This window comes from Podarcis pityusensis (genome assembly GCF_964106645.2).
Source record: "Podarcis pityusensis genome assembly, chromosome: 2".
NCBI lineage: Eukaryota > Metazoa > Chordata > Lepidosauria > Squamata > Lacertidae > Podarcis > Podarcis pityusensis.
In genome coordinates, this window is record NC_138029.1 from 66,369,352 (window position 1) to 66,387,097 (window position 17,746).

At 39.8% G+C, this 17,746-nt stretch overlaps 1 protein-coding gene across 3 annotated transcripts; it reads left to right on the forward strand.

The window, feature by feature from the left end:
- Positions 1-34: 34 nt before the first annotated feature.
- On the forward strand, positions 35-17,357 carry CNOT8 (CCR4-NOT transcription complex subunit 8). 3 transcript variants are annotated; one of them, XM_080988974.1, is made up of 7 exons: positions 35-52; positions 11,099-11,278; positions 12,444-12,637; positions 13,820-13,981; positions 14,699-14,843; positions 15,954-16,064; positions 16,243-17,357. In XM_080988974.1, exons 2-7 carry the CDS (start codon positions 11,162-11,164, stop codon positions 16,390-16,392), a joined length of 879 nt encoding a protein of 292 aa, XP_080845100.1. In that variant the 5' UTR covers positions 35-52; positions 11,099-11,161; the 3' UTR covers positions 16,393-17,357. The 3 variants fall into 3 exon arrangements, with proteins under 3 accessions (XP_080845100.1, XP_080845098.1, XP_080845099.1); XM_080988972.1 differs by lacking the exon at positions 35-52 and adding an exon at positions 7,374-7,557 and having other exon boundaries at positions 11,096-11,278; XM_080988973.1 differs by lacking the exon at positions 35-52 and adding an exon at positions 7,651-8,011 and having other exon boundaries at positions 11,096-11,278.
- Positions 17,358-17,746: the final 389 nt, after the last annotated feature.

The window sequence follows — 17,746 nt, forward strand, 5'->3', positions numbered from 1 at the left end:
AGATTGTAAGAGGTTGCTGTGGGCTCCCTGGCTTAGTAATGACCAAAGGGGGGGTTTGAGATCGCTGACCGCACTGTTAGCTTAGTAGCCAGGAAAGGCCAACAGCTGTAGCAGCCTAGTAAGTCAGGCCAGACAAACGGCGGTGTGTCACAGTACTAATTCTCGGAGTTGTCCAAATTGAGTCTACTGTGGGTTATTTATTGTGTTTCCTGAAAAGTGGGGATAAAACCCCGACTGCAGTATAAAAGTAAAAGCTAGTGCTATTAAAATTCTTAAAATGGGTGCACCTCAATCAAAAGAAAGGAACCTGCAGACTCCTGATGGGAAAGAAGCCCAGTTGGTGCTTACCTCCCACCTGGACTCTGACAGTCCCCTTCAATTTGTGTTTAAGAAACGTTTTTCCTGTGTTTAAATTGTACTTAGGTAACATCCAGCAGCTGCTTATCTTAAATGTGCCATCTAAAATAAAAATGCAAGCTTGCTCCAAATTCTAAATCTAAGGAAGCCATGTTGAGCCTTATCAATCTTAAACAAGACAAAATTGAGAATGAAGTGTGCAAATGTTTGTTATTTGAGAGAGGCTCTAAAAGAGAGTTTTCCTCCCAAGTGGTAAAATCATGTATACGTGCTGCTTGTGTTCTGAAAGGAGGATTACCCCACCTCCTTCCTCTATAGTTTAAGTGAGGAGGGTGATTTTAAGTCTAATGGTAGATGATGTTTTGCTGCAACTTTTGAGTTTGTGAGTCTATGAAAGTATGGTGTTCTTTCTGAGAAAATTGTTATTAAATGTAGAGGCTTCCATGGCCAGCAAAATTGTCTGAGTCCAGTCCTGATATCAGTCTTTATAAGGCTTTCTGGCCTCTTTTCTTAGAAAATGTCCCCCCCCCCCCCTTGTTTCATTCTGTCTCTTTCAGTTTTTTTCCCCCTTCTTACTTCTGCGCCAGGTAAATTTACTCCCAAGTAAGCTTCCTTTAAAGGAAACAGCAAAGGGAGGGGCAATCTTTCCTAAAGGTACCCTGCATCTCACTTTCCTATGTGTAGTTATTTAAAAAATAATAGTCTAAATTAGGCTTACTATTCCTCTGCAACTTCAGGAAAAATTGTTCACTTTTGTATTCCTTTTAAATCAAATCTATGGCTGTTTTAACTATGCTTTATAAGAGATCCTCTCCCTATCTCAGAAAAAAATGTTCGCTTCAATCTTCCTTTAAAGATCATTTCTCTAGGAACTTGCACTCTTTAGTCTAAGGAAGTAAACTCTCACTCAAACTAGCTTCAAGATCTGCTAAAAGGATTCTGTATAAAGTTGGTTACTTTTATTTCCCTCTTCCTTAGTACATGATAGGAGCATGGCTTGTGGTCTCTTCCCCAGTTGTGTCTGTGTACATAAGTATGTGTGTCTCTCTGGTAGTACAAATCTTGCTATGAACCCTGTATTTTAGGGTTGGACTAGATGACCCCAGGGTCCCTTTCAACTCTCCCAATTTGTGGCTGTGTGGAGGGCCATGTGTCTGCAAGCATGTGAATTGAAATTCAGCCCAGCTTTGCTCTTTGTTTTTAAAAGGTGAGAGGTGAGACAAAAGAGCTTCCCACACTGGAGGAATGGCAGATGAAACTGATGGACTGTATGGAACTGGCGGAAATGACTGGTAGAATCCGTGACCAGGGAGAAGAGTCGGTGGAGGAAGATTGGAAGAAATTCAAAGACTATCTGCTGAAACATTGCAAAATTAAAGAATGTTAGAGTGATTTTGGATTGAAAATAAGTGGCTTCCAGCTGTACAGGATTTAAAGTTATGGATAGATTAAGATTAAGGATTAGGATTAAAAAAGTTTAAGGAAATGGAAATTTGGTTTTTAAAAGGTAAAATTTTAATGTTATATTATATTAAGAGTAAAGATTGGGATTAAAAAAGAGGGAAAGAAATTGCTGGACAAACAATTTGAACTGGAATACAAAAGAGGGAGGTACGAGGAGGTCCAGAAAATAAGTAAATTTAAAAATGGAGATGAAAAGGTGATATTGTTTTTAATTGTTCTATTTTCTTTTTTGCCTTGTGTTTTTTTTGTTCCTTTTTTTTCTTTTGGATTATGTATTGTGTATTTTTGAATTGTGTATTTCTTTTTTTATGTTTTATGTTTAATTTTTTATTGAAACTTTAATAAATATCATTTAAAAAAAAAAAAAGGTGAGAGGTGAAAGCCGTGATGTTTTGAAGCAGAACTTGTGATATCAAGCATTTGAGTGACACAGTTTTTATCATTTTGTCTATTTTTTAAAGATCAGACTTCCAAGTCTATTCAAAGTTTAAACACATACAAATTCTTATAATCAAGTAGAATGAGCCTTGACCATCCTGTAAAATAAAGGGCATAAATTTTTGTCTGCAAATGTTAAGGCTGAGATGACTGAGAATGTTAAAGATCCTATGAATTTTGACTCTGGCCATTTTCCCCATATATAAGGGCGCGGCTGATTGTTCCGCGAATGACCAGAAGAGAAATCACACAAAATAATGATAGCCCACATTTTTTTTAATAAACACCTGCTCTCAATTTCCTGTAAATAAAGGAAGCACTCGCTTTGCTTGGGCTGCAGGAAAGATGATCCCTTAGAACTGAGTTAACAGAAATTTAATTTGACCAACTTCTATTGCTAGCTTTGGTGAATACTTGAATTGCTGAGTTTGTTTTGTTTTAAATCTAACCCTATTTTTAAAATCTACTCCTTACCCTTCATTTCCTTTATTCAAATGGTAATTTAGCTAAAAGATGCAACACTTTCAATGATATCAAAGGTTTGCTGAGACATGAACTCTGCACATGCACAGAGGCTAGATCAGCTTAAAAGAGAGAGAGAGAGAGAGAGAGAGAGAGAAAGGAGGGGGAAAAGGATGGGGGAGAGAGGAGGTTTGGAGAGCGTGTGCTGCAGGGAGAAACTTATCAAAATTTCCTTATGTAAACTTGGAACCATTGAGGGAAATTACCCTTAATGTGTCCTTTGCTCCAGGGGCTACTTAAGACAAAAGTGTTAAGTACTGGACCATCAAAAGTCAAGAGGTTGCCAAGTTTTCAAATCTAACATGCCAAATTCTTTTCACAGGTAAATATCAAACCACTCCCACTGTGAGTTCCTCTCTTGAGTAGTTCGCCTCCCCAATGGGATTTAAAATTTTATAACAGGTTTTGTTTGTGTATATGTCAATGCATTTTAGGAACAGCATTTCCTGACAGACTTCTCACATGAAATAATTTCCCCTTTTAACAGGATATGGGAACCTCTAACAAAGTGTCCTTTCTTTTCTCCCACAGCACAAATGATAATGAGGGAATGCAAACAGTGATTTAAATACTCTATAAAAAAGTAATTGCATTTGTATTTATTTTCGTCTTTCCCTTACAGCCAAACAGTCACTTTCTTTGCCATTCATTTTTTCTTGGTATTAACTCATTTCCCAGTATTTTGCTATTAACATTCTAGCCGATGTTGTCACATCAAGAAACACTCTTTTATTTTCATTTGGGATGTTAGAATGCCAAAACAGATTACTTCAGGTTACTTCAGGTTTCTTAAAAATTGTGTGTCTTAGCATTTAGTTTTTGGTTCCTCATAGATCATTGTGTGTGTGTGTGTGTGTGTGTGTGTGTGTGTGTGTATGTTTTACTTTGGGGACATGTCCATCACATATTGAAAGTCATTTTAAGCCTTTTTCCATTGTTTTCCCATTTTTTCAGTCCAGTAGTAATCTGTGTGGTTTTGATAGTATCATTGTATTATTTAATAATAATTCTTTTCTGAATCTGATGTCTTTGTGTCAAGTCCGTTTTCATCTGACTGGTAATCTATTTTTTTGCTTTCTTTTATTTTTTAACCTTTCTTGTATTTTTTACCGTTCTCTTTCTGTACATGTGGAGTAATTTTTTATTTAGTAATATAAAAAAAAAACTAAGTGAAGGAAAGCAAACAAACTTAGCAGATAATAACAGTAATTATATGGAAATGTGATAATAATATTGAAATGAATAAAATGCTTAACGTGCTAAGATTGTATTATTTGCAGCTAAGGGGGGGGGCTTTTGCCCCTTCCTTTTCTAACTCTGTCTTTTAAGTCCCTAAAAACCCTGCCCCCTTACAGGATCTCACTTCTACAGATGAGTTACTACAGACCTATGATGAAAAAGCTTCGCCACCACAAGACTATTACCTGCAACAACAACAGACACTAGAGTTTTCAAAGTGCCCACAGCTATCTCTTTCAAAGGATATAGACTGGCGGGGGAGTGGGGCTGACAAAGGGGGGAGGAGTTGAATTGCAAGGACATTTTCTCACTTTTGAACCTTAACACTGTGCTCCAGGATTCAGAAGATACATACATAAAAGATCACAATTGTCTCAAGATATGCAACTGATATTTAATTAGTTTGTTGTGTATTATGTGTTATTATGTAGGAATGCTGAAATGTGTCTGATAGTGTGTTACCCCCACAAAGGGGGGACAAAATTTCTGTGTGTAATTGATCAGGCTATATTTAGATTAAGTCAACTGATGATCATATTTGCTTGTCCCACCTGGCACTCTGCAGTGTGCCAACCTTCTCTACCCATTTTTTTATTATTATTCAAAGGACACAAATAGTGATTTTTTTTTCTATACACGAAGTTCCCAGAAAGAAATTACTTTTTTACTATTTCTTTCTTTCTTTGCAGTCATTTTCTTAATGTTCCAGAAAACTATTTTGAATCCCTTCTATGACTTCTCTGTATCCCTTGCAGATTCAGTACTGTCTTTAAGTAGCAATTGTTCTGTATTTATTTATTAATCTCGGTTTTCCCATAAAGCTGTGAAATTAATCTGACCACAACCAAGTATTAGTCTTGGAACCATATTTTATCAGGTAGTTTTGAAGCAACACTCTTTATTATTATTTGGGATGTTTTGATTAGAATGCCAAATGGAAATGGGTGTAGATCATGTCCCAAATTTTATTTATTTATTTGAGGACATGACCACCATACGTCAAATAAGGTTTCTTCACTTTGTTTACATCTCCAACATATTATTATTATTATTATTATTATTATTATTATTATTATTATTATTATTTTGCTAACATCTGCATATCATTTTCATATAGTTTCCCCCCCAGATTGCACACAGTGAATCTTAAGGTTTTTCCCCATAATTGCTCTCATTTTTTCATCTCAATTGGACAACCAAATTGTGTGCTTACTCTTCTCTACCGAATTTTAATTTTACCAAGGAGAAGCTTCAGGATCCATGAAAGCCCAGATAACAAGAAAAGTGTATATGCCTTGATTTAGCAGGAATGATCCCTTAAAGAATTAAATTAACTAATTTGGACAGGTGCCCTTTTAAGAATGGTTGTTTTAAAAGTTGAGAACCATGGGCATATATAAATTCAAATCGGACTCTTTTTGAATTGGGCAAGTGTATCCAGGCTGCAATTAGCTTTTTGGTCCTTTAAGAGCAAGTGAGCAACTTCCCATGAGTGCAAGACCAGAGCCTATAATAATAAAATCCCATAGAAAGGCCAAGGCAAAGAAATTTCTCTCATGACATGTCCAAACCTGTGCCAGCTATGGTGAGTGCCAGACGACATGGTTGATATGAAAGCCCTAAGTGGATTCACCTGGGATTGCCACTGCTGTACCATTATGCCGGTGTGAGACCACAGAAGAGCTAGCTTGACACCTGAGAACACATAAAAAACTGCACAGGACAAAGCACACTGCATTTTTCAGTCATTAGAAGACCTTCCTGCTAAATGTAAAGCATAGACCACTATTAAGAGCTAGAATGCCGCAAGTAATTTAGTAACAAAATGCAACATCTGTTATTTTTATATGATATATTTACACAAAGGCATCCATTTACAACATACAATGTTATTATTTGTCGGGCAAAAATTTTTAAGAAAAATTCTAGCCCCACAGGGGGGATAATGTGATAGGAATTTTGAGGTCTAGATATATGGTAATGTTCATAACTGCACGTACATAGATCAAGCACAGGAAGACTGACCTGAAGCCATTTTTGATTCCTAAACTGAGCAAATGTTTCTCTGCATGGTCAAAGTGGAAAAACCTCCCCATTGTCTTTTCCTTCACAAATCCTGTCTTAGGGGTATGTTGATGTGTTTGAATAGGGTGTGAGCCTGTGACACAGCCCAGGAACTAAGTATTTATCACTATTTATCACTACAAAAGAATGGCCAGGCTCCTCAGGCAATCCAATCAAGTAACCTGCCAGACAGGAAAACAAACAAGGATAAGAGAAAAACAATATTGAAATTTCTGTTTTAAGACCACCTTTTCTGTGATGTATCTGAGGGGTGGTCTTAGGTTACACTCCTTCTGTGATGTATGTATCATGTTTCTGGGGGTGGTCTTGGTCTACAGGATGGGAATTTCAAAAGTTTTATAAGCCCTTGCACAGCATTTTTGTGGGTCCTCCTTCTTTCCTGCGAGTGAGGGGAGCACCCTGTTGCAACAGATCAATAAAGATCAAGCTTACTAGCTGCTTTGCTTCTCAATATTCTCTGGTTGGCCTCTGTTATTTTCTCCTACCAATAGGGAACCTATGTAAGGACTCTATATGGGCTCTTGGATACCCCATAAGGGAAAAGGGCATATTTTTATTTAAAACACTTGGAAGCAAAGTCCTTAGGGTTTCAAAATGCCTTGTGGTTAAAGACTGTAATGCAATTACTTGGGAATGACTCCCAGTGACCTGAAATGGATTTACTTCAAAGTCCAGAACCAGGTCTCAAGTGTGCTTAACATTACTGTCATGACGTATTTGCATGCATTCTCACTCGGGAATAAATCTTATGGGAATGAATCCCACGGGGTTCAAGGAGGCTTATTATTCCCAAACCAGTTACAGATGGGTAGCCGTGTTGGTCTGCCATAGTCGAAATAAAAAAATTCCTTCCTGTAGCACCTTAAAGACCAACTAAGTTAGTTCTAGGTATAAGCTTTCGTGTGCATGCACACTTCTTCAGATATTCCCAAACCAGGCTGCTTTTCGGATTGCTGCCTCAATTGCTGAAGCAGAGCTTGCCAGAATCAAAACAAAACAGCTCGATCGCTTTCATAGCTGCCTCTCCTCCTTTCTGGACGGCCTCTGCCGCCGTTGAATCCTGCTCCATAACGCATAAAACAAAAAACTCAGCCATCCCTTTCGACAGGACACGCGTTGCTCATTGGGTTTACCCAACGCCTCCCAGGCGCAGGCGCAGTTGGAACCCAGCGGGGCGGAGGAGCCGCTGCAAGCAGTGTTCACGTGCAAAAGGGCGCTCTCTTTCTTCTTTCCGGCGTCTCTTACGGAAAGCCGGATGCTTCCTGCCCCAGAAAGGCTCGCTTAGAGCGCATGTGTGTAGGGAGAAAACTAGAGCGATAGAGAGAAAAAGACGCCCAGCTCAGCAAACCATCGAGCGATGGAAAATCGGTAGCCTAGAAGGGACCCCACCAGAGGAAGACCAAGGCGGCGGAAAGGAGCAACGGCCCGGCGCTCGGTTTCCCCGCGCTCCTGGTGAGGCGTTGGGCTCGCATTTAGGCCTCAGACCAGGCGGGGGGAGGTTGGGGGCCGAGAGGGCGGGGAGGGGGAGGAGCCTCTGGAGGGTCTCGGGCGGGAAAGCTCCTTTGTTTGCTGACCGGATTTCCTGGTTGCGGGTGGTTTTTTTTTAAACCCTCGGTTCTCCCTTGCGTAGCTCCCAAGGTGGGGAAGGCAGAGCAGGGGCTCCAGCACCTCAGAGGTTTGTGGCGCCGTCGTTTCCTCCTCCTCCTCCTTCCGCGCAAGGCACGTAGAAGCGAGGGCCTAAAGTTCCGCGCGGAGAGGTTTTTCTTGCATCGCAGGGGGCGGGCGAAGAAACACACACGCACGCAAGTTGTCCTGCAAATGCTTCTTTCGTGAGAGAGAATATTCCCTCTCTGTTGGAAGGGATCAGGGACGAGAGAGGCTTCTGCTGCGAAGTCCCATAGTCCAGGTCGGTCTAGATTTCGTCGCGACAAAAGACTCTCTTGCGTGTAAGAATATTGTGCTCTTTATTAAGCCGATTTGTTTCTTCGTCCTTGTTTCCTTACATTTCTAACCCCGGCCTCCTTCCCTGTTACGGAGATCGAAGGAGGCCTCGCATTTAAGCAGAAAATTGGTATTTTTTTACTCCAGTCTGTATTCCCGCTCGGGGGAGTTGAGACAGTAGCCGAAAAGTACAGGTGAACGAATGGAGGAGGGTGTTGGATGCGGGTGATGCTTGGAGGGGTGGAAGCTTCTAGGGCAAGGAGAGAACCAAAGAGGGAGAGCAAAGGCTGCAAGAAAATACAGATATTTCTTAACCTTCTTAGGAAGGTAATTCTGGCAAAGAAATGTCTGGGTGGATTGCCTTGTTAAAGGGGTTTGAGGGATGATTCAGAGCATAATTTGGAAATCCTGCTTTTTTGGATTTGTATAACTCACTGAAAGCAGAATGTGAAGTAGATTGATCAGTAAACAGTATTACCTGCTGTTTGGGTGAGGCGGAACAGTCTGATTAAAATGATGTACTGTACAGTATTGTATTGCCTATTTTAGATGTAACACTGGAGTGTTGTGGTGAAGAGTAATTAACAAATATACTAATATACTTGGAACTAGTGGACATAGTTTAAGAATTTTGAGATTGTTACATGAGGTTTTCTTTAAAGACTGTTGGGTTAAAAATGATTATACATAATGAAAATTCTTAATATGTAACATATAACTTGGTTTCATAGAATATTTTGGAAACAGCACAGTTTGAAGCATCTGTAGGAAGGCAAAGATTGTTCTTCTCAAACTTGTGACGCAAAAATGATCCTGTTGATTTTTATGCATTTTTAGTACTGTTACTGCTACTCTGAAGAGCAAATATAAATAAGGAAATGCAAGAAGAATGTTCAGAATAATGGCATGGTTTTTAGGGCAGATAATTTTACTGAAGGTTACTTGGGTTTAGAAAAAGATGCTGGCAGATTCATATAAAATAGTGAAAAGAATGTTCACTTGGTTGTGTTTAGGGACACTCAGAGCAGCAGGCTTAAAACAAAATCCTTGTTTCACAACAAGCAATTCTGAGAAGCCTAAAGTTTTCATAGTCAACAGGTTAGACAAAGTAGTGTGAAATATAGCACCATAAGAGAGGAAGCCAAATTACTACTAGACCTTGAGACTGGAAGTACCGTCTTTTTCATCCCATAGGATGCTCTGTCCCATAGGACGCACTTAGTTTTTTTGGGGGGGAAATAAAGGAATTTTTTTTTCTGCGGGAACTCCTGAGGGCTCCCCAGGCTTGCTGATAGCTTCCTGTAGCCTGGAGAGCGAGAGGGGTCGGTGCGCACCGACCCCTCTTGCTCTCCAAGCTTCAGCGAAAGCCTATATTCGCCCCATAGGACGCACACAGATTTCCCCTTCATTTTTGGAGGGGAAAAAGTGCGTCCTATAGGGCGAAAAATACGGTAAATATTGTCACCAATCTTGTGGTAGTGAATTCCATAGTTTAACATTCTATTACTGTATTACAAGAGAGGGAAAAATGTGTTTTTATTTCTGATTTCTCTATACCGTGTTTAGTTTTTATAAACCTGTATTATGTTTAATCTTTCTTTTTCTAAATGGAAATATTTTTTTCCTGGTTAGTTATTACCAGTTCAGCGTCCATTGGTATATATATGAAATTGATATTTTTTGCACCAAAGTTCATCATACTACTCTTAACAACTTCATTTGCCTCCTTCTTCTTTGGCGATCACTTGTAGCTGAGTAAGATTGTCTTCCATGAATATGGTCTTAATAGTGAGTCCATAAGTGACTGTGGAGGCCAATTCTTATGTTGTTGTTTCACTCCATGCAGAAAGATCCTTTTGAAATGCTTTGTGATCTGTTTTGGTGTTCACTACTGTAAAAGAAATTGGTGCCACCCACAAACTTGGCCACATTGAATAACTCTGTTCTGTGAACCCAGCATAAATATTCTCCCAAGTTCTTTGCCTTTTGCCTTTGCATGGGAAGAAATAAGAGTGATTTTCAATGGACTTTTTCAGGAGGCAGAAGCAGCAATGCATGCCTTGTGCATTTTGAATTTCTTTTTTTAAAACACCAGTCTTTTAGGAATGTGCATATCTTAACAGTCTTTTTGTACATTCTCTGGTCAAGATGCATATTTATTTACTAATTTTATATCCTATCCTTCGTTCCAGAGGAACCGGGGCAGCAAACAACAAGAGGCAAAACAGGAAAAATCTCTTCAAAAATATCTTAACAACAGTTCTGATATGCACAAAATCAGACTGGAAAAGATCTCAACTTAAAAAGGCTGTTGAAAGAAGGTCTTCAGTAGTCACTGAAAAGACTACTGAAGACTTGTTTAATATTCAAGAGGAGGAAATTCCAAAGGATAAGTGCCACAACACTTAAGGCCCAATTCCTGCATTGTGTGGAATGGATCTATTTAAATTGTAATATCCAAGATGCATTGGAAAATGTGTATGCCGTGGCAGAATTGTGTACAATGCCTGCTCAAAAAGAACATCCTGTGGCCAATATATGGAGCCTTGAAGGAATATTTCCTGTTTCTGTCTCTAGTTGCTGCAGTCTACAAGGATCCAGGGCACAAGCCTTATGCATAGTCTCTGGGGTGTTGCTGGAGAAAGCGGATCTGTCTTCCAGTCAGTATAAGAATTACACAAACACATGTTTCAAAACAGCAAAACACAAATGTAGAAAATGCAATAGTTTTAGTGTTTATACCCTTAAGGAAGATACAAAATACTGTAATAAACCACTGATAACCTTGCTCACCAGACAGTGGCTACAGCTTTGGTATTGTTTCCCCTCAGAATCTGATCTGGGGGTTGGGGGGAGCCCCTAGAGCTGATTTTGAGGGTATGCAGGGAGAGAAAGGGGAAGTCTTGAGTGGAACTCTGCCATCTGTGACTTATTTCTAAGTAACCATGTATAGGATTGGACTCCCTGTCCCTGATGTTTTTCTCCCTGTTTTTCTCTGAAATGAATATCTTGCTGGAATAAGCACTTGTCATTTTTCCTACATATTTAGGGTGGTTTATCTTGACATCTTGGCGCTCCCACCCTGCTCTTGTGATTGTGGTGCAAATCCCTCAGGATGCCAGCGGCACTTGCAGAAAACAGTCAGGTGATCTGCGAAGTATGGGCAAATAATCTAGAAGAGGAAATGAGAAAAATTCGGGAAATAGTTCTTAGTTACAGCTACATCGCAATGGTAAATATGTCTTCCAGTATTCAGCTTTCTAAATATAGGATTTATATGTAGACAAATGAGTTATTATAGCTTAAATTAGTGTGTTAAGCTAAATGGTAGATGTGATATAACACCTGATGAAATTTAGGAGGATTTTCAGTGTCCTTAATGCAGATTGAGATATCAGATGAGCAAATGCCTAGCTTCTTTGGTTTGGGCTGTAGGGGATGAAGCTATAAGCAAGTACAAAGTTCCTTTTGCGATGAGGTTAAACCTAAGAGAAGCTCCTTCCCAGCCAACTCATATGACAGCCTAGATTGATAAAAGACACGGTATGTGAAGATGCCTTTAGCGTGCACCATAGCCTAGTTATTAAAAGATTGTAGAGTTTATGTAGATTAAATAGTCTCTAGTTCACTGAGTGACCACAACCTAAGATAACGGGTTCTTCTGTTCCAGAATCTGAAAATATGTCGTGTTCATGTGCGAAAGAGCCATGTCCCTTCCCCTTTAGCATATGCAAATCCTATGTGAAATTGAAAAATTGTATTTCAGTCAGGAACAGCTCACATGTTCCGGAACATGGCTTAGAGTTGGGGGAGCAGGACTCTAATCAGTCTGAGGTTTGCTTTTTTACTTTTATTAAGCTAATTAGACTACTACAGTTTAAATTGTAGGCGAAGAAAACCTTTTTTTGTTGTTGTTGCATTCCTGTTGTCCTTCATTCCCTTGTCCCTCCCAGTCACCTTGTATCTCTACTCCTTCCGTTGAATTCAGGGGCACATGAAGGATTCACTTTGCAGATAGTGCACAGATAGTGCCTGCAACAGGCTGGAAAAACAGCTGCCAAGGGCATCTGAATCACCATGTGCCTCTGTATCCAGGGGGAGGAGTGGCTATGCAGTTGTAGTGCTGCAGGCATTCTCTCACTTTATCTCCCATTTTAGAATGGCTGGGGGGGCCCAGATGTTTCACCAAAGAAGGAAAAGGGCCACAAAAAGAGAAACTGCAGTTGGCTATAGGCATTATTTTATGCATGCTTAATTACCTTTTCGTGACGCTGATGCCAGGAAGCCGGCAACTACAGAATTCAGGAGATAGTCTCTGGTGTTTATTGCATTGGTGTGTGTTATATCTGTGAATAGAACTTACAAGGTTTGGGTTGGACTTCTCTTTGTTTTTCTAGGACACAGAGTTTCCTGGGGTGGTTGTTCGACCAATAGGTGAATTTCGCAGCTCTATAGACTATCAGTATCAGTTGCTCCGATGCAATGTTGATCTGCTGAAAATCATCCAGCTAGGTCTGACCTTCACAAATGAGAAAGGCGAATACCCTGCTGGGATCAACACATGGCAGTTTAACTTCAAGTTCAATCTTACGTAAGTCTTCAAAGTTGGGGAATGTGTGAATCAGTTTTTCTCTGAAAGGTTGTTCCCACATAGGAGGAAGAGCTGCTTGCCAGCTAGGAAAAAATCCCATCTCAATATGAAGGGGTTATGTTTCAAATCAATGTGCCAGCACAGAATGATGGTTTTTTTGTCAAAATGTTATTAAAAATCACTTTTAAACCTAGGATTATTACCAAATTGTTCGGGCTTTAAGTCTTTAGCAGGCCCTTCACCCTAATCAGGAAAAAGTATTTCTTGTAAGTATCATTATAACTTTTTAATTTACAAATTGCCTTTTACATGCTTCTCATGGTAGTTTGCAAATATGCCATACAAGCAGCACAAAAAACAAATCAAGGCAAATGTTTATTATTTTTAAACCTAAAGGAGATACTTTTTTATCCAGCTGGAAAATATTGTCAAAACAAAAATGTCTTCCTTTTTTTTTTTTTTTTTTACCCCAAGTATATGGCAAGAAGCTGCCATTTTTTATGGTAAATGTAGACATAGTGGCCCTGCATTTACTCAAATGTTCTGGGGCCTTTGTACTTACACACTCCCAATCTCCTATTTCTTTGTGGACCTTCCTCTCTCATTCCCCAGTGAGGAGTTTATGCTGGAGAGTCTGGAAGTGTGCTCTCACTTTGCACAGGGATAGCAGCTGTTCCTCATACAAGCTTGCCTGGGTTTTGATATCTTAGGGGGAGGCCCATCACCTTCACAGGCATGCTGTGTGGAGCCATGGGAGAGGGCCTTCTTGGTGGCTCCTCCCAGACTTGGGAACACCTTCCCTAGAGAAGCAAGACTGGCTCCCTTTTTGCTGTCCTTCTGAAGCAGGGTTGGGGTGGGTTTAAGACTTTCTTGCTCCAAGACGCTTTTGGGAATTGACTTCTTTTAATGAAAGGGCTACTGTCGTGCTGTTTCTGTTGTAATTATTTCCATGTTTTACCCTGATTTTATATATGTATATAGTTTTAATTCTATCAATATTTAATTGCTTTTAGATGATTGTTTTTCCCCTGTGTTTTTAGTGGTTCATGTTTTTATCTGTAATCTGTCTTGAGCCTCATTGGGAGAAAAGGAGGGTTATAAATAAATATTATAAAAGTTCCATTGATTCATTTAGGCACAGTGAAGACCTGATATATAACATTTATTTGCCCTTCTCACTAGGGAAGATATGTATTCTCAAGATTCAATAGACCTTCTTGCAAGCTCTGGATTGCAGTTTCAGAAGCATGAAGAGGAAGGGATTGATACCTTGCATTTTGCTGAACTACTTATGACCTCTGGTGTGGTGCTCTGTGACAATGTCAAGTGGCTTTCATTTCACAGGTTTGTCAAATAGCATTTCACTTCTAACATTTAGCCACTTTTATGTTATGTTGTGAAAAATTTATGCTTGATTGTAGAGTTTTGAATATCCCATAAAACTTACATTGGGGGCCTTTGACAGAGAAGCTGGGAGCAAGTGCTTTCCGCCCTCCCCTTCTGCTTAAGTCCCCTTAACTTGAACGGGTTATTGAGTGAGGTAATTATGAGAGATGGGAAAGGTGATGAAATTCTTTGTGCTAAAGTAAGACTCCACAGTGTAGGATTCTGCATCACTGTTCTGTGCCCTTTGCAAATAAATATAAGCTTATTAGTCGGCCCCCTGCAGAACAAAGCCTGCATTGTAGGGGGTTGACTAGATGACCCTCGGAGTCCTTCCAATCCTATAATTCTGTGAAGCATTGTCTTGTTTTTAGTTTTCAGAACTACCAGCACTCAAGTGCTTGCTGGTTGATTAAATTAAGTAGATGATTCACTATGAATTCCAAAAAGACCCTATTTGGGAAATGTTCTTTCCCTGCCAGAAATCTGCAGTAGTTGAGCGTTGAGCATGTACTGTTAATTAATGTTGATAATAATGATAACCTTGGCTTCAAGGTACCTTCTAGTAACTGCTTCTAGGATATCTCCTAGTAACAGCATTTTAGTAGTACCAGCCAGGTTTGAAAATAATGCATTTAAACCACTGGTTGATCTGTCTTTGCATAATTCCTTCCTCAGTGGCTATGACTTCGGTTATATGGTAAAACTTCTGACAGATTCAAGGCTTCCAGAAGAAGAACATGAGTTCTTTCATATCTTGAACCTTTTCTTTCCATCTATATATGACGTTAAGTACCTCATGAAGAGCTGCAAAAACCTAAAGGTACAGTACTTGATTTTACTGTAATTGCAAAATTTGAGATACATTGGTTGCTGCTTTGTATAGATGTAAACAAAGTGAGCTGAAATATGGATTATTTGGTAGGTTTATGGCTTTTAAAATAATAAATAGTATAACAATAGTAGAATTGGTTTGAATTGCAACTCCCTCTTACTGCTGGGCTGGGTACATGACCAGCATCTTCACAGTGTTCCATCACTTCCTTCCTATTAACCAGACTACCAAATCTCCCTGATAGCAGAGCAGATGAGCTTTGCCAAGATGAGGGGTGTGTGTGGGAATCTTCCTTGCATTGAGAGGGAGTGTGGGCTGGTAACTGCAATGGAGGGTTGAATAGAGCTGAAGAAGGGACAGAAAGAGAGACTGGGGGTTGGGGACAGCTGAAAGCAGATAAAACCAAGCTGCCTTTATGCTTTCTTAGAGATGGGTATAGGGTGTGGAAAACAATGATGGAGAAAAAGAGCTGACTCAGCCTCAGCCACTGTTAATATGGCCCACAGAAAAATGGTTCCCTGCTACTGGCCTACTATTTGATGACCAGTGTCACATGCTCCTTGCAATAAACAACTATTGTGTGAGTGGCAACCTACTGTACCATGGTGTCATCCAATACAAATGGCAGAAGTGTGCACTCGATCCTTGCTCTGTGTGAGTAATCGTGCACATATGCCTCATTCACCAAGCTGTTTTCACACCAGTGTTATAGGGAGTCTTCCTGTGATCTGATGTGGTACTCTGAAAGAAGTTTGCGACTGGTCTCTGGCGACCTAGAATTTTTTTGTTTGATCAAATTGGGTTGATCAAATTGAGTTTGGAGGCAAATGTCCAAATGCCAATCCTGAGGCTTGTACTAAGATATCCCGATAGCAAAATTGAACTTGTTTGATAGCTCTGTGTTTGTATTGTAGTTTCTAAAGCTTGCTGGTATAGTAACTATAAATTCTTGTCCAAGGTTAACCTTATTAATAAATACAAGTCTAACCCTTGGCCTTCGATTTGAAATTCTTGTAAAATGCTGTGAGCTCTCTAATTGTCATAGGCAGAGAAGACAAGAAGTGAGGTGGATTAGGTCTGATTTCTTCTCTCTTGCAGGGAGGCCTTCAGGAAGTTGCTGACCAGCTGGATTTACAGCGGATTGGACGGCAGCACCAAGCTGGATCAGACTCGCTACTCACTGGGATGGCATTCTTCAGAATGAAAGAGGTAGGCGTGTCTTGTCTCCTACCAAATAGTGAGAGTGTGCAGTAGCTTGCCAGCAAATTCTAACCACCTTGGTATCTCCAGCTTTCCTTTGACTAGACAGAGTTTCCCTTTCCATGGTTTCTGCAGTTGGTTAGTCATATGATACAACTTGTGACGTGTATTTTTTTCTGTTTTGCAGTTGTTCTTTGAGGACACAATTGATGATGCAAAGTACTGTGGGAGACTCTATGGCCTTGGTACGGGAGTGGCTCAGAAACAGAGTGAAGATGTAGAAGCAGCTCAAGAGAAAATGAGTATTCTGGCTATTATCAACAATTTGCAGCAGTGACAACAGAATGCTGTTCAACAGAACATGGGTCCATGGGGGCAAGCTTCCTCCTTTAAAGTGTTACATCTCAAACACATGGCAGAAGAACTAGCGTTTTTACAGAGGGCAAAAGGCATCTTTGCTATGAATCTTGGCTGATTCTAATCAGCAGTTTCATAATGGCTGGTAGAGTGTCATGCTCATAAGTAAAAACAGATACAAACTACAGTGTATATACCTCTGTTTTCTTTTAAAACTTGCTGAATTTGCAAGGCGCAGGTCATTTCAGAACTTTCAGCAGTGCTGCAGTTCTCTCATGCACTTGCAGATTTAGCTTTTGAAAGCTTATTTTAAACCTTTTTTTGCTCTCTGTGAGGGTGATGTGTTCCTAAGCCCTCTGCTAGCTTTTATCTTTTGTGTAAGTAATTCTGTGAAAGTGATCCATTCAGCCCTGGTGGTGGAGACATAATGCATGAGATGCTTACATCTTAGTAGCAGCCGTAAGGGTTGTGCTGGCTTGTATTATAGCTAGCTTCTCCTTTTAGATTGCCGGGCCATGTGTCATATAGCAGTATGCTTCATCTTAAGAATCAAAACTGCCTGCATGATTGAGACTACAATAACAATGTGGACCGAAAATTAATTCCAAGTTACCCTTCTACCAAGTTGTTGAGTAAATGGATAAAATCACACGTACCTACCAATAAAGGCTAGTTCAGCTTTTAGATGTCCCTTTTATAGTACTTTAAAGAGCAACCCAAAATTGTTAAATGGTTACAGACTAAAAGTGCATTTAATAGCAATTTTCATACAATCTTGAAAACCAAAATCTGTTTGAGGGAGAGACAAAATCCTGATAGTGTGGTATTTTTAACAAGCTTAATAACTCCCCATTATGTAAAAGTATTCACTGGTTGCAGTTAAATGCTCATGTATATATGATTGGTTCTTAATTTTGTAAAATAAAGAATTTTCTTAAGGCATGAGACTTTTTGACTTTTTCCACACTTCTTTTGAAATTGTGTTTTAAAAAGGTCTCCTAGATCAAAAGCTACAAAGCAAAGCTGGCAGCATGCCTTAATCTGCCAACTGATTTCTGTGAGATAAGTTACCCCCCCCCCTTTCAGTAGTTTTAGCCAATGAGTGATATCAAGCGAGTTTTTGGGATCTTTGGGGGTCTTAAAAGGCTGCTGTTTTCCACCCCACCCTCAGCTAGTGGCTTCTGTCTCCTTAGATCTCCTAAGACTTGTGGCAAATATAATGTACAGTGCTCCCTGAATGCCACAAACCCAGAAGTGTTCCAGTTTGCAAACACTTTTTTGGAAGCCAAACCTCCATTTCGGCTGTCGGCATTGTTTCTGGGGCCAATCAGCCG